The sequence below is a fragment of the Heterodontus francisci genome, chromosome 9 (genome assembly GCF_036365525.1).
Source record: "Heterodontus francisci isolate sHetFra1 chromosome 9, sHetFra1.hap1, whole genome shotgun sequence".
NCBI lineage: Eukaryota > Metazoa > Chordata > Chondrichthyes > Heterodontiformes > Heterodontidae > Heterodontus > Heterodontus francisci.
Window position 1 is genome coordinate 91,471,588 of NC_090379.1, and position 15,865 is coordinate 91,487,452.

General features: G+C 45.1%; 1 protein-coding gene across 6 annotated transcripts in view; it reads left to right on the forward strand.

The window, feature by feature from the left end:
• Positions 1-15,865, forward strand: part of LOC137373907 (spectrin beta chain, non-erythrocytic 1-like) — a 362,769-nt gene that overhangs the window by 196,548 nt on the left and 150,356 nt on the right. For all 6 annotated transcript variants that reach the window (XM_068039482.1, XM_068039486.1, XM_068039483.1 and 3 more), the window contains 2 exons: positions 8,444-8,631; positions 14,725-14,842. In XM_068039482.1, the coding sequence (XP_067895583.1) occupies positions 8,444-8,631; positions 14,725-14,842 (306 nt within the window). The remainder of the gene's footprint in view (positions 1-8,443; positions 8,632-14,724; positions 14,843-15,865) is intronic.

Here is a 15,865-nt window from a genome sequence, read left to right on the forward strand (position 1 = left end):
TTTTGCTCCATGGAGCAGAGAAGGTCAAGGGGAGATTTAATAGAAGTGTTCAAAATTATGAGAGCCTGTTGTAAGAGTAGAATGAAGAGAAACTGTTTCACTGGCAGGAGGGTCAGTAACCAGAAGACACCGTTTTAAGATAATTGGCAAAAGAACCAGAAGGGAGATGAGAATTATTTTTACACAGCATGTTATGATCTGAAAGCGCGCTGAAACAGATTCAGTAGTAACTTTCAAAAGGAGATTGGATGTATACTTGGAAAGGAAACATTTGCAGTGCTGTGGGGAAGGAGCAGAGCTGTGGGACTAATTGGATAGCCGTTTCAAAGAGCTGGCACAGACACAATGGGCCAAATGGCCGCCTTCTGTGCTGTAAGGTTCTATGATTCATTCTGAAGTAAAAACTATTATGAAAGTTTGACGTTCGTTACAATGAATGATAATCAATGTGTACATATCACAGTTTTTGCCCTGACAGTTACAGGTGTAGTTACAAATAAACAATATTTGCACAGCTCAAAGCCTGAATTCAATCTCTCCCGAAGGTCACATAGCACTTCTTTAGTAGGGGATAGCAATCGAGTTAGGAATGGTGGCTACTTTTTAATCTTTTCCCCTCCCCAGTTCCGAGACTTTGATGTGAATTTTAATGCCATTATTGCTGCCCTGGTTGAATTTCTTCTTAAATATTTTTTCATGAAAAATGCAGAGCCTAAATTGATATTCTAGAACATCATCACCTGCATTTCTTTATAATCTAATGCTTACCTCGTAACACAGTATAGCCCAGAAATTCCATGGGGGTCTCCCTTTGGAATTTCAGGGCCTGTTTTTTGGGTCCATGGTTTCTGCATTCCAGTGATTGTGACGAAACCTTTTGTGCACAGTAGGACTGCCTTGATAACTCAGTGGATTTATTCAATTATTTAGCAGAATCAAACAGACCAGAAAAGTCCTACATTAGATCTTTGTTCTGCTGAGTTAGCTGATCTCAGCCTGGGTAATGGTAGGAATGCTAAAACTGGCAGACTGTTAAATTGCAAGGAGTGGTTACACAAACCAAGTTTGTATTCTGTGGAATTTAGAAGATTAAGGGGTGATTTGATGAAAGGTTTCAAGATATTAAGGGGAATAGACAGGCCAGATAGAGAGAAACTATTTCCGCTGTTTGGCGTGTCTCGGACCGAGGGCATAGTTTAAAAATTAGAAACAGACCTTTTAGGAGAGAAACTAGGAAACACTCTACATGCAAAGTGAGGTCGAAGTTTGGAACTCTCTTCCGCAAACGGCAATTGATGACAGATCAATTGTTAATTTTAAATCTTTGTTATCCAAAGGTATTAAGGGATATGGGACAAAGGCGAATATATAGTTAGGTTGCAGAACAGCATGATCTCACTGAATGGCAGCACAGGCTCGAAGGGCTAGATGGTCTGCTCCTGTTCCTGTGTTCCTATTGTAGCAGATGTCATGATGAAAATGAATTTTCTCCTTTCCTTGATAAAGAACAATGCCTCTGTTGTTTGAGTGGGGGAAATTGAACAAGAGCTCTCATTCATATTTGTAACCGATGGTTTTTATACATGTTTATGTCTGTGTGGGCAATGAGCAAGTTTTTTTTAATCTTTCATGAGATGTGGGTGTCATTGGCTAGGCTAGCATTTGTTGCCCCTCCCTAATTGCCCTTGAGAAGGTGGTGGTGAGCAGCCTTCTTGAACCGCTGCAGTCCATCTGGTGCAGGTACACCCTCAGTGCTGTTAGGGAGGGAGTTCCAGGATTCTGTTCCAGCGACAGTGAAGGAACGGTGTTATATAGTCAGGATGGCGTGTGACTTGGAGGGGAATTTGCAGGTGATGGTGCTTCCATGCGTCTGCTGCCCTTGTCCTTCAAGGTCGTAGAGATCGCAGGTTTGGAATCTTGGTGAGTTGCTGCAGTGCATCCTGTAGATGTTGCCACTGTGCATTGGTGATGGAGGGAGTGAATGTTGAAGGTGGTGGATGTGGTGCCAGTCAAGCAGGCTTGTTTGTCCTGGGTGGTGTTGAGCTTCCTGAGTGTTGTTGGAGCTGCACTCATCCAGGCAAGTGGAGAGTATTAGAACCATAGAGCAATTACAGCACAGAAGGAGGCCACTCAGCCCATTAAATCCATGCCAGCTGAAAAAAATAGCTGCCCAATCTAATCCCACCTTCTAGCACCTGGTCCATAGCCTAGCAAGTTACAGCACTTCAGGTACATGTCCAGGTACCTTTTAACATAATTGAGGGTTTTGGCCTCTACCACCGATCCGGGCAGCGAATTCCAGACATCCACCACCCTCTGGGTGGAGAACGTTTTTCCTCACGTCCCCTCTAATCCTTCTACCAATCACCTTAAATCTGTGTCCCCTGGTGAATGACCTCTCTGCCAGGGAAAACAGGTCCTTCCTGTCAACTCTATCTCTAGGCCCCTCATAATTTTGTACACCTCAATTAAGTCTCCCTTCAGCCTCCTCAGTTTCGGGGAAAACAATCCTAGCCTATCCAATCTTTCCTCATAGCTTCAACTTTCAAGTCCTGGCAACATTCTTGTAAATCTCCTTTGTACTCTCTCCAGAGCAATGTATCCTTTCTGTATTGTGGTGACCAGAACTGTACGCAATACTCCAGCTGTGGCCTAAACAGCATTTTATCCAGTTCCAGCATCACATCCCTGCTTTTGTATTCTATACTTCAGCCAATAAAGGAAGGCATTCCATTTGCCTTCTTCACCACTCTATCTACCTGTCCTGCCACCTTCAGGGATCAGTGGACATGCACTCCCAGGTCTCTCACTTCTTCTACCCCTCTCAATATCCTCCCGTTTATTGTGTATTACCTCGCTTTATTTGCCCTCCCCAAATGCATTACCTCACACCTCTCTGGATTGAATTCCATTTGCCACTTTTCCACCCACTCAACCAAACCATTGATATCATTCTGGAGTCTACGGCTATCCTCTTCACTATTAACTACAGGGCCAATTTTTGTGTCATCAGCAAATTTCCCAATCATGCCTCGCACATTTAAGTCCAAATCATTCATATATACCACAAACAGCAAGGGGCCCAACACTGAGCCCTATGGTGTGCCACTGGAAACCACTTTCCATTCGCAAAAACATCCGTCGACTACTACTCTTTTTTTTTCTGTCCCCGAGCCAATTCTGGATTCAACCTGCCACATTTCCCTGTATCGCATGGGCATTCATTTTACTGACCAGTCTGCCATGCGGGACCTTACCAAATGCCTTACTAAAATCCATGTAGACCACATCCACTTCACTACCCTCATCAATCCTCGCCATCACTTACTCAAAAAACTCAATCAAGTTAATAAGACACAACCATCCCCTAACAAATCCATGCTGACTATCCCTGATTAATCCGTGCCTTTCTAAGTGACAGTATATCCTGTCCCCCAGAATTGATACTAACAATTTACCCACCACCGAGGTCAGACTAACTGGCCTATAATTATTTGTCCTATCCCTTGCATCCTTTTTAAACAATGGTACAACATTCACAGACCTCCAATCATCTGGTACAATGCCTGTATCTAGTGAGGATTTGAAGATGATCCTCAGCGCATCCATTATTTCCTCCCTGGCTACCTTTAACAACCTGGGATGCAATCCATCCAGTCCTGCCGATTTAGCCACTTTCAACGATGTCAGACCCTCTAGTACTTGCTCTCTCATTATGCTTATTGTATTTAATATTTCACACTCCTCCTCTTTAACTACAATGTCTGCATCAACCCTCTCCTTTGTGAAGACAGAGACAAAAAACTCATTAAAAGCCCTGCCCACATCTTCTGCATCTATGCATAAGTTCCCTTGTACATCTCTGATAGGCCCTACCCTTTCCTTAGTTATCCTCTTGCTCTTAATGTACTGATAAAACATCTTTGGGTTTTCCTTGATTTTACCTGCCAATAATTTTTCATTTCCTCTCTTTCCTTTTCTAATTTCCTTTTTTACTTCACCCCTGCACTTTCTATACTCCTCTGGGCTTTCTAAAGTATTAAGTTTTTTGTGACCGTCATAACCTTTCTTTTTCTGCTTTAACTTACCCTGTAAGCTTCTACATAACCAGGGGGCTCTAGATTTTGCCATACCACCCTTAATCTTTGTGGGGACATGCTTACACTGTGCCTGTAGTATCTCACTTTTGAATGCCTGCCACTGGTTTGCCACTGATTTTCCTTCAAGTAGATATATCCAGTCCACTTTTGCCAGGTCACCTCTCAGTTTCGTAAAATTTGCCTTTCCCCAATTTAGAATTTTTGCTCCGATTTTATCTTTGTCCTTTTCCTTGATTATGCTAAAACTAACTGTATTATGGTCACTATCTCCAAAATGGTCACCCGCTGTTACTTCATTCACTTGCCCAGCTTTATTACTGAAGACTAAATCTAAAATTGCGCCCCCTCTTGTTGGGCTTGTTACTTGCTGGTTAAAAAAGTTTTCTTGAACACAGTTCAAGAATTTCTTCCCCTCTGTGTCCTTCACCCTGTTTGTATCTCAGTTGATATTGGGGTAGTTGAAATCCCCAACTATTGTCCTATAGTTTTTGCACTCACAAATTTGCCAACATATTTGTTCTTCTATCTCCGTCTCACTCTTTGGGGGTCAATAGTACACTCCTAATAATGTGGCTGCCCCTTTTTTATTTCTGAGCTCCACCTGTACGGTTTGTTTGATGATTCATTTAGCATATCATCCCTCCTCAAAGCCGTTATTGATTCCTTAACTAATAATGCTACACGCCCTCCTTTTTTATCTCCCTTTCTATCCCGCCTGAAAACTCTATATCCAGCGATGTTGGGCCGCCATTCCTGCCCCTCTTTAAGTCAAGTTTCCGTTATAGCAACGATACCGTGTTGCCATGTGTCAATCTGTGCCCTCAACTCATCGGCTTTATTTACTATTCTATTACTATTTACTTTTGTATTCCATCACACTCCTGCCTTGTGCCTTGTCAATGGTGGACAGGCATTGGGGAGTCAGGAGGTGAGTTACCCGCCCCAGAAATCTCAATCTCTGACCTGCCCTTGTAGTCACAGTATTTATGTGGCTGTTCCAGTTCAGTTTTTTCTGGTCAATGATTACCCCTTGCATGTTATATTGGGGGTTTCAGTGATCATAAATGCCGAGAAGGAATTTTCCTCCACACAAGATCAGGGGGCAGGTTGTTCAACCTTGCCCGTCTAAGAGCGAAGTCCAAAGTACGGAAAGTCCTCATCAGAGAACTCCTCTTTGCTGACGATGCTGCTTTAACATCTCACACTGAAGAATGCCTGCAGAGTCTCATCGACAGGTTTGCGTCTGCCTGCAATGAATTTGGCCTAACCATCAGCCTCAAGAAAGCGAACATCATGGGGCAGGATGTCAGAAATGCTCCATCCATCAATATTGGCGACCACGCTCTGGAAGTGGTTCAAGAGTTCACCTACCTAGGCTCAACTATCACCAGTAACCTGTCTCTAGATGCAGAAATCAACAAGCGCATGGGTAAGGCTTCCACTGCTATGTCCAGACTGGCCAAGAGAGTGTGGGAAAATGGCGCACTGACACGGAACACAAAAGTCCGAGTGTATCAGGCCTGTTTCCTCAGTACCTTGCTCTACGGCAGCGAGGCCTGGACAATGTATGCCAGCCAAGAGCGACGTCTCAATTCATTCCATCTTCGCTGCCTTCGGAGAATACTTGGCATCAGGTGGCAGGACTATATCTCCAACACAGAAGTCCTTGAAGCGGCCAACACCCCCAGCTTATACACACTACTGAGTCAGCGGCGCTTGAGATGGCTTGGCCATGTGAGCCGCATGGAAGATGGCAGGATCCCCAAAGACACATTGTACAGCGAGCTCGCCACTGGTATCAGACCCACCGGCCGTCCATGTCTCCGTTATAAAGACGTCTGCAAACGTGACATGAAATCGTGTGACATTGATCACAAGTCGTGGGAGTCAGTTGCCAGCATTCGCCAGAGCTGGCGGGCAGCCATAAAGACAGGGCTAAATTGTGGCGAGTCGAAGAGACTTAGTAGTTGGCAGGAAAAAAGACAGAGGCGCAAGGGGAGAGCCAACTGTGCAACAGCCCCAACAAACAAATTTCTCTGCAGCACCTGTGGAAGAGCCTGTCACTCCAGAATTGGCCTTTATAGCCACTCCAGGCGCTGCTTCACAAACCACTGACCACCTCCAGGCGCGTATCCATTGTCTCTCGAGATAAGGAGGCCCAAAAGAAAAGAAGAAATGCCGTTGAATGTCAAGAGGTGATGAGTAGATTCTCTCTTATTGGAGATGGTCATTGCCAGGCACTTGGTGAAGTGCTGATGTTACTTGCAACTTATCAGCCCAAGTCTGAATGTTGTCCAGGTCTTGCTGCATATGGACACGGACTGCTTCAGTATCTGAAGAGTTGCGAATGTTACTGAACATCGTATAATCATCAGTGGATATCCCCACGTCTAACTTTACGATGGAGGGAAGGTCATTGATGAAGCAGCTGAAGATAGTTGGGCTGAGGACACTGCCCTGAGGAACTCCTGCAGCAATGTCCTGGGGTTGAGATGATTGGCCTCCAACAACCACAACCATCTTCCTTTGTGCTAGGTATGACTCCAACCAGTGGAGAGTTTTCCCCTTGATTCCCATTAACTTCAGTTTGGTTAGAACCCCTTGGTGACATACTCGGTCAAATGCTGCCTTGATATCCAGGGCAATCACTTTCACCGCACCTCTTGAGTTCAGCTCTTTTGTCCATGGTTGGACCAAGGCTGTAATGAAGTCTGGAGCTGAGTAGCCCTGGTGGAACCCAAACTGAGCATCAGTGAACAGGTTATTGCTCTTTATACGCCGCTTGGTAGCATTGTCAACGACACCATCCATCACTTTGCTGATGATTGAGAGTAGACTGATGGGGCGGTCATTTGCCGAATTGGATTTGTCCTGCTTTTTGTGGACTGGACATACCCGGGCAATTTTCCATATTGTCGGGCAAATGCCAGTGTTGTATCTGTGCTGGAACAGCTTGGCTAGGGCCGCAGCTAGTCCTGCAGCACAAGTCTTCAGTATTACAGCTGGGATGTTGTCAGGGCCCACAGCCTTTGCAATATCCAGTGCCTTCAGCGTTGCTTGATACCATGTGGAGTGAATCAGATTGGCTGAAGACTGTGAGGCTGGGGACCCCAGGAGGAGGTCGAGATGGATCATCCACTCGGTACTTCTGGCTGAAGATGGTTGTGAATGTCTTTTGCACTTTCTGTTTTTATCTCTGGGTTACTAGTCCAGTAACATTACCGCTATGCCACCGTCCCCCTAAAAGTATAGGATCGTGTCTCGTTATTTTGCCTCTCCTGTAGTCCAAATGCATTTTAACCTAATCTACCAGTCTGGAAACTGATGGGATCGGGTACAATGCTGTTCCACACCAACCAACTTTACTCTCCATTGAAATCAATGGAGTGTATATTATCAGGTGGGATGTAACTCTATTGTTCTACACAAACCTGCTGGTTTTCTGCCATGTGAGTCCAGTTAAAATTGCTCCATAATTGTCAACACTCATGAATGTTGGCAACTTGAGTGGGCTTCTGAAGAATGCCAGCCACCTGTGGAACTGTATCCTGTTTGAAGTCAATGACTAAGGGAGAGGAATGGATGCAGGAAATGGGCAGCAAAAAAAAATCCTTTTGAAACCCATCTATTTGGATCTATTTTCTGTTCTCACATTTCGATGCTTGTTGCATTTTATTTATTTTAGGAGAGAATAAATTTTAGGCTCGAAGAGATGAGAGACCAATGCTAAGGAACAGAATACTTCTAACTTGTGCCATGGGCAGCTTCAAGTGTTTCGAGATCAGTTGTACTAAAGACATAATGCAGAGTAAAGCCCTCTTTGCACTGCACCAACAACATTCAGTCGGTCCAACCAGTTGCCTCCAAACCCCTCTATTCAACAAGTACCTTTGCAACATGGTGTGATTTTGAAAATGTTACTTCCTCCCCCTAACCACCCCCCACCCCCAATCCCCACAAAGTCACAACTGTGCTAGTGCAGGGCATGTGCAGTTGTAATTTATTTTTTGAATAGGCCAAGATAGACTAATTCTTTCACCTATGATTAACTTCACTTCAGGAAAACTCAGTGTTATTAGGATTACACAGCCAACCTACTGTGGGCTCACAGCTTGTGAAGTCTGTGATTTGTTTTCTGTATACCACTGCTCTGGTTTATCTTGTGTCCTTATTTTGAAAATCTGGCATTTTCTATGATTAGGAAAGAGTAGGACGAATTGGTAACTCACAATCAGTCAGAGAACAACATGTTCTGTTTATTTTGATTAAATTGAATCTATTCCAGTATCTTCGAATGTTTTAAGAGCTCAAGATATCCCATAGTGTACTCTACCTTTATCCAGGTGTTGGACAATGCAATTGAAACCCAGAAAATGATCGACAAATATGAACAACTGGCATCTGACTTGCTAACCTGGATTGAGCAAACCATCATTGTCCTCAACAGTCGGAAGTTTGCTAACTCATTGACTGGAGTACAACAACAACTGCAAGCCTTCAACACCTACCGTACAGTAGAAAAACCTTCCAAGTAAGTTGCAGAAGTAGGGCTACAGTACGCTTTAGCATCTGGTTACAAATTGGTAGATGCTTTCTGTTCTCCAACTACCTTTGATGTTTTTAGTCCTGCTATCGTTCTGTGGAATTATTGAATGCATATTGTTTGCCACCGACACTGATGCCATAGGTGATAACAGACTAAACAACTGCTAAATCTGGATAAAAACCTCACATTTAAATTTGTGCAGTAAGGATGTTGAGGGTTAGATTGCTGGGCGCCCTGATAGTCAGTTAGCCCACTTGGGTTTCCACTAATATGTGGGTAGGGGATCCTCCTCTTCGATGCCTACCATCTAACATCATAACAAATACCTGTAGAGGCAGGGACAATCTAGGAAGATAAGCGAGGAGGTGGAGGAGGAGAAGGGCTCTCAGCAAGAGGCCATAGCTTCACAGAGTTCAGGGAGCAATTCTACTGCCTGAACCTGATCGAGGAAAAATGCTGAGATTTTATCTGGGTGACAGGGGTCACGATCACCAGCAAAAACGCCGGCAAGAGGCCCGCATCATCTCCTCTGGGAAGGCCTGTTGGATCAAGTGCCAATTAGGCGCTTAAGTGGACAGCGGCGGGCCTTCCCCTGGATCAAGGACACCAGCAGTGGAAGTCCCTCCTGCTGAGAGCTGCCGGCCAATCAGAGGGTGGCAGCTCTTTAACTGAGCAGCGCCACCGTGGAGGCGGTGACTGCTACCAGTAGAGCACTCACCTGAGGCCCAGGCCACAGGTAACTCAGTGGGGGGGGGGGTTTCATGGGGTGGGGGTTGCAGGGAAGGGGTGGTGTAGGGGGAATTGGCAGCAAGGGCGGGGGGTGGCTCTCAGTGGGGGCCCCCCATTCCTGATTCCGGGTCCTCCGTTCAGGCAGTGTGCCTTTTAAAGAGGACTTACCCCCCCACCCCACCCCCCTCCACTCCCCCACCCAGAGCCGACAAGTAACCCGCACAGGTTTGCTTGGCGTGCTCCCTGTGCGGTGACGGGCCCGCCCACCACTCAGCGAATTCTGTCGGTGGCGGGATGAGGTCCTTAAATGGGCATTAATTGCTCACTTAAGGGCTTCAGTTGGCGGCGGGACAGGAAGGCCATTCACAGGCCTTCCTGCTCCGGACTTAATTTAGGTGGAGGCAGGATTCCCCACCCTTCAACCCCCACCCCACCACCATCCCGCCCAATTATATGCTGTATGCCTCCGAGGTGAGGAAGAGCATAAAATTCCCTCCAGTGTGTGACACATCTGTGCTTCACTAAGAATGCCTTCACTGAAACCTGCTGCATCCAAAACTGACAATGACAATGACCATGGGTTCACGTCCCACTCCAAGGCTTGAACATGAAAAATTAAGACTGACACCCCAGTGCAGAACTGATGGAGTGCTGCACTGTTGAAGATGCTGTCTTTTGGAACACATTAAACTAAGGCCTAATCTGCTTGCTTGGGTGGATGTAAAAAATCCCTTGGTGCTAGTTTGAAGAGGAGCTGGGGAGTTATCCCCAGTGTTCTGGCCAATATTTATATCTCAATTGATGTCACAAAAACAGATTGTCTGGTCATTATCACATTGCTGTTTGTGGGAGCTTGCTGTGCGCAAATTGGCTGCCGCATTTCCTACATTACAACATTGACTACACTTCAGAAATACTCCATTACCTGCCAAGGGCTTTGAGATGTCCAGTGGTCATGAAAAGAGTGATATAAATGCAAGTCTTCCTTTTTCCTTTCTTTTTATGCCTAATGCTTCTCCTGACATGCTCTCTCAAAGTCCTCATTGAACCAGCGTTGGCCCCCTGGCTTGATGGTAATGGTAGAGTGGGGGATATGCTGAGCCATGAGGGTACAGATTGTGTTTGAATACAATTCTGCTGCTGCTGATGGCCCACCGCACCTTATGGCTGTCCAGTTTTGAGCTGCTAGATCTGTTCTGAATCTATCCTATTTAGCACGGTGTTGAGGTAGTTAGATTCTTGATAAGCAAGGGGGTGGAAGGTTATCGGGGGTAGGTGGAAATATGGAGTAATCAGTTCAGCCATGAACTTATTGAATGGCGGAGCAGGGTTGAGGGGTCGACTGGCCTACCCCTGCTCCTGATTTGTATGTTTGTATGTTATTGCCACACTGCATGATGGAGCGTGTCCTCAGTGTGAAGATGGGGTATTGTCTCCACAGGGACTGTGCGGTGGTTACTCCTACCAATAATGTCATGGACAGATGTATCTGCAACAAATAGATTGGTGAAGTTGAGGCCAGTTGTGTTTTTCCCTCTTGTGTTAGTTCTCTCACCACCTGCTGCAGGCCCAGTCTGGCAGTTATGTCCTTCAGGACTCTGCCAGCTTGGTCAGTAGTGGTGCTACTGAGTCACTCTTGGTGATGGGCATCGACGTCCCCTACCAAGAGTACATTGTGTGCTCTTGCTATCCTCAGTGCTTCTTCCCAATGATGCTCAATGTGGAGGAGTACTGATTCACCAGCAGAGGGAGGGTGGTATGTGCTAAATGCAGGTTTCCTTGCCCATGTTTGGCCTGAAGCCATGAGACTTCACGGGGTCTGGAGTCATGCTGAGGACTCCAGGGCCGCTCCTGCCTGACTGTATACCACAGTGCCGCCACCTCAGGTGTGTCTGTCCTGCCGGTGGGATAGGCCACAACCAGGGATGGTGATGGAGGAGTCTGGAATGTTTGCTGAAAGGTATGATTCTGAGAGTATGGTTTTGTCAGGCTGTTGCTTGACTAGCATGTGAGACCTGTCTCTGAATTTTGGCACAAGCTCCCCGATGTTCGTGAGAAGGACTTTTCAGGGTCAACTGGAGAGGTTGTGCCTTTGCCGCCTGCAAAAGTCAAGATTCACCCTTGTGCATTCCTTTAACGCCTGTCTTCCGTGTGCTTTTCGCTGTCCTAGTGCTCCTACGCAATGCTGTTTCATTGGCTGCAACAAGGCTGGTGGAAGCCTGCTGACTCAGTGGAGGGGACTGCAGATAGCATTGTAGGATGTCTTCGAGCAGCTCTGCATCTAGAAAGCCTCAGCTGTGGACTGTAGCATCTTGGCATAGGCGTCAGCAGTATGGGCTGGTTGGCTGACGGGTAACAACAAAGGCAGTGTCAGAAATGAGAAGATGAATGCTGTCTTCCTGAGAGAGGACAGTAGGTTCGTGCTCCATGGAGCCACTGCCGCTTCCCCAGAGTGACGCCTCAGCAATCCTAACAATCTGATGGAGAGAACATTGCTGGACTGCTGTGACACTCTACAAGCCCTTTTGCACACTAATCCGCAGTCATGATGCCAATAGTTTGAGCTTGCATGGCAGAAAGCTGACCTTGCGTGACTGTAGTCTGAATTTCCATTGCAACACTCAGACGTTGGGTAGTTGCTGCTTATGCTGCAATTAAAGCTGCAACATCGTCCATCGGACGCCGGATCATGGTTGGGTCCACAAGTATGTGAACGGAGTTGACCACCGTTTTCATGCTGGAAAGGATGGGTTCCCAGCTGTGCACAAAGTCCTGTGGCAAGTTGGTGCCAGACTTTTCCATTCTCCTTGACATTGAATTGCAGGCTTTCTGGCACGCTTCACAATGCACCAAGTGTCTTGCTGTGCATACCCATCAACCTTCTTCTGTAGGCTGCCCCATCAAAGTGCTCACCTGATTCCTCTGCAGTGAAATCGTGTGCGATTTCACGCTCCAGCGAGCTAGCATTTGTGCTCTCCTTGCTCCCTGCTCTGACTGCAGGCCACTCGTGCCCAATATCTCACCACGTGCAGATCCTGGCCCTATACTATCTTCCAAATTATGCATTGTGTCAGTATCTGGCTGAGTGTGAAATTGAGGGACAATGTTGCTTTATCATCACTGCCTTCTTGCAAATTCCTCCACTGCATCTCTTGGGTATCTGAAAAGAGAAAGGCAGAAAGGAAAGGTTGTGATGTGGAGGGGGTGGGTGAAGTAAGAAGTCCATGCTTATTCCATCTGCAGCTTTTAAATTAGAAGAGAGTGTGGGTTGAGGGGGAGGTGGGACGTGAAAAGGAGGATTAGGTATGAGGATACAGTCATCTTCAATGGTTTCAGTCCTGCCTCAACAATCGCCACTTCAATGATGACCAGTACTGTCCCTCCATGCAGGTTAGGACATGCACGCGTGTCTGTCCCCCTTTGGTTTGCTTCTGCTGCCTCCGGTTGTGCATCACCTTGCCCTGGAAGGGAACAGGAAGTAGTGTGAGTGAGTGTCATGCAGTCAGTTTGGGTGATGTGGCTGTCATGATTCTCCTGGTACCTTATGGATATAGGACAGCTCTCCGTTCCATCGCCTGCACCAAGGCCTCCAGTGCAGCAACCAAACGTCTTGGAGCCCGCGCTCTCCCATGTTGTACCATTATTCATCATTTCCCCAGTTAGATTCACTTCCTGCACAACTGCCTGCGCCTGCTCCAGCTACAATAATCTCTCTTTTAAACAGTACAGGCTAGCTTTAAGCAGTGCAGGCTAGCTTTAACTGGTGCTAGCCACTCGTGGTTCCCCTGCTCAGGCATCCAGCCAACGAACAGTGTGTGGCTGCATGGCAAAATCAATGAAATGAGCAGGCAGCATGAAATAAGCATGCTGTCTGCATTGCAATCAATGGGCATGGGTTAATCGGCATCTCAATTCCTGTGCCTGTTTTTGGGGCTATCGAATTTATATAAACCAGATAAAATGAATTTACCATAACTGCACCATTATATAAATCAATATATGATTTGGCTGTAGTCATAATAAAAGAGGGGAAAATGGTAAAAGGAAGCTTATGAGCAAGAATTTGTTAGAAATATTTTATAATTTTCCTTGCCACAATGTGCAGCTTTAATACTATCCCATCTGGCTCACTCATGTCGTTCATGAAAGGGAACCTGTCAACCTTACCAAGTCTGACCGATATGTGACTCCAGTCTCTTGCTATGTAGTGGATTATTAATGCTGTCATGCTGCTTTGCCAGTGCCACTCACGTTCCAAGAACAAATAATTCTAAAATCATCTGAATGTCTTAATGATTCACTTTAGGCCATCAGCTCTAGACTGTTGCTGGTTTTGTCTGACATAATACATATCAATTTCATCTCTGTTGAAGTTTACAATGTTAATGTCAGTTTAAAATATCTGACAGTGAAACTTTGAATACCAGTTATAACTTTCCTCTTCCCTAAGCAGAAATTGAGTCTCCCCAAATGATTATATTGTTGATTGCTTTGGCTTTCATAATTTCTAACTGCACTCATCTCGATTACTCTTGCCAGCAACAACAGCTGGCATTGTGATAGCTGATCAATCATTCCACCTGCCATCTCATAGCTTCCCTCATACACTCATTTGGGACTTCCAACCAGCCATCAAGTCTTCCACAGTGTTGAGAGCAAGCCAAACAATCCTTTCTAACACCAACCCCCATGGCCCTTCAGCTGCACAGGTGATTACTTTTAGGATTTTGTGCTTACCTCCAGCAATCCTTCCCGCACTCTGTGCAGTGCTACTCTCAGTTATGCAGGCAACTTGAAAATAAGTATAGAGTCTACCCATCAGTGTGGTGCTGTAAGGTCAGAATCTGTATATGACCAGGTAAAAATTATTAACCAGTTAAATGTTAAAACATTTTTGCTTAGGATTCCAGCACTATTTTATAAACCAACACAGCAGAAGCTGTGTGAAATGTGCTACCTATTTTCAAACAGCACTTTTTTCTGCACATTGTCGAAAGGCAAGTGCATTCTGTGGCAGATCCAAGTTTTAATTCATGGAAGCCTCCACTGTATAAAGCTTGAAATACTCAATCATTTTGGTGACTAAAAATAGACTTTAAGAATAACAAAACTTAACCAGCAGAGCTGCACGGCATTGCTTTGGCATCTGTGGTATCTTGCTAAAATGACGAATTAAATGCTTTTCCATATTGTCATGGCTTCCTTCTCTGTAATACTGTTCATGTTTAAATTCTAGCATGCACCAATTTCAAGACTGTCATATCTTTGATGTTGATTTTTGGCTTGTTTTGGTACAGAGATTTCTTTTGAGTTGCAACAAAAGTAACTGAAAGTGCCATCTCCTGACAGGTTCCAGGAGAAGGGTAATCTTGAGGTGCTGTTGTTCTCCATCCAAAGCAGGATGAGAGCTAACAATCAGAAAGTGTATACGCCTCACGAGGGCAAGCTCATCTCAGACATCAATAGGGTAAGGGCTTTCTTAATTCGTTATTTCCATTAATCTATTTGAGAATACTGGTAAACCCACGGGTCTTTAATTGTTTAAACTGTTGGTTGAATTTATTCCATGTGATTTTCTTCTGGGTAAAGTGACATTGTCAATTAGGGAGGCTTTCTGTTACAGCCTTGACGGCTGTACTAGAGAGCAGCTGATGCTCCGCATTCATTCAAACATTCAGAGGAGATTTTATAGATATCAAGAGCACATTAGTGTTCCTTTCTATCTGTCATTTGCAGATAAATTAATCAGATCAACAGTGTTTCATGCAAAAATTCCGTTTTAGGTTCCATATGTTCTGATGTTTTGGAAAACAACTTTTGGTTGGTATTTAGCTTGTAATGGTTTTGAAAAGTTTTCTTTTTCAAATTAATATTTCCTTCCCAGGAGAAAGTATACTGTGCAGAATGAATGCACTTTTATTTTTGTCTTTGAAAATGTTCTTAGCTTTTCAACAGTGGTCTTTATGTATTTTTCTCCAGTTTTGTTTACTTTTCGCCTGTCCTCTCCTGTAGAACAATCAAGTTTGCATTTATATGATATCCTTGCAAATGTTTAAAAGTGCATCACCTGCAGTAAATTGCTGTCAGATGCAGTCACCTGTGCAATGTATCAAAGGTGGTAATTGATGCTGCGTGTCATCCACTGGCAGTCCTGATACCAGCCCAATTTTTTTAAAATTCATTTTTGTGATGTGAACGTTGCTAGCAAGGCTAGAATTTATTGCCCATCCCTAATTGCCCTTGAGTGACCTTTTTATAAGGTTAAACATGCTTCATTCATAGTTTTCCTGAACAACCTTTCAGCAAAGTGCAGTCTTGTGAAGTGTTTACAGACACATCGCTGGATAGTGATCAGGAGCCAGAGCTTGGCTAACTTTTTAACCCCCTGTCACAAGTCTTGAAGACACTGAAGGCCCACATGGCTTTCCCGACAGAAATCAGGAAATCAGCAGAGACAAGGAATCAAACTTGGGTGTGTTTGATACTGTCC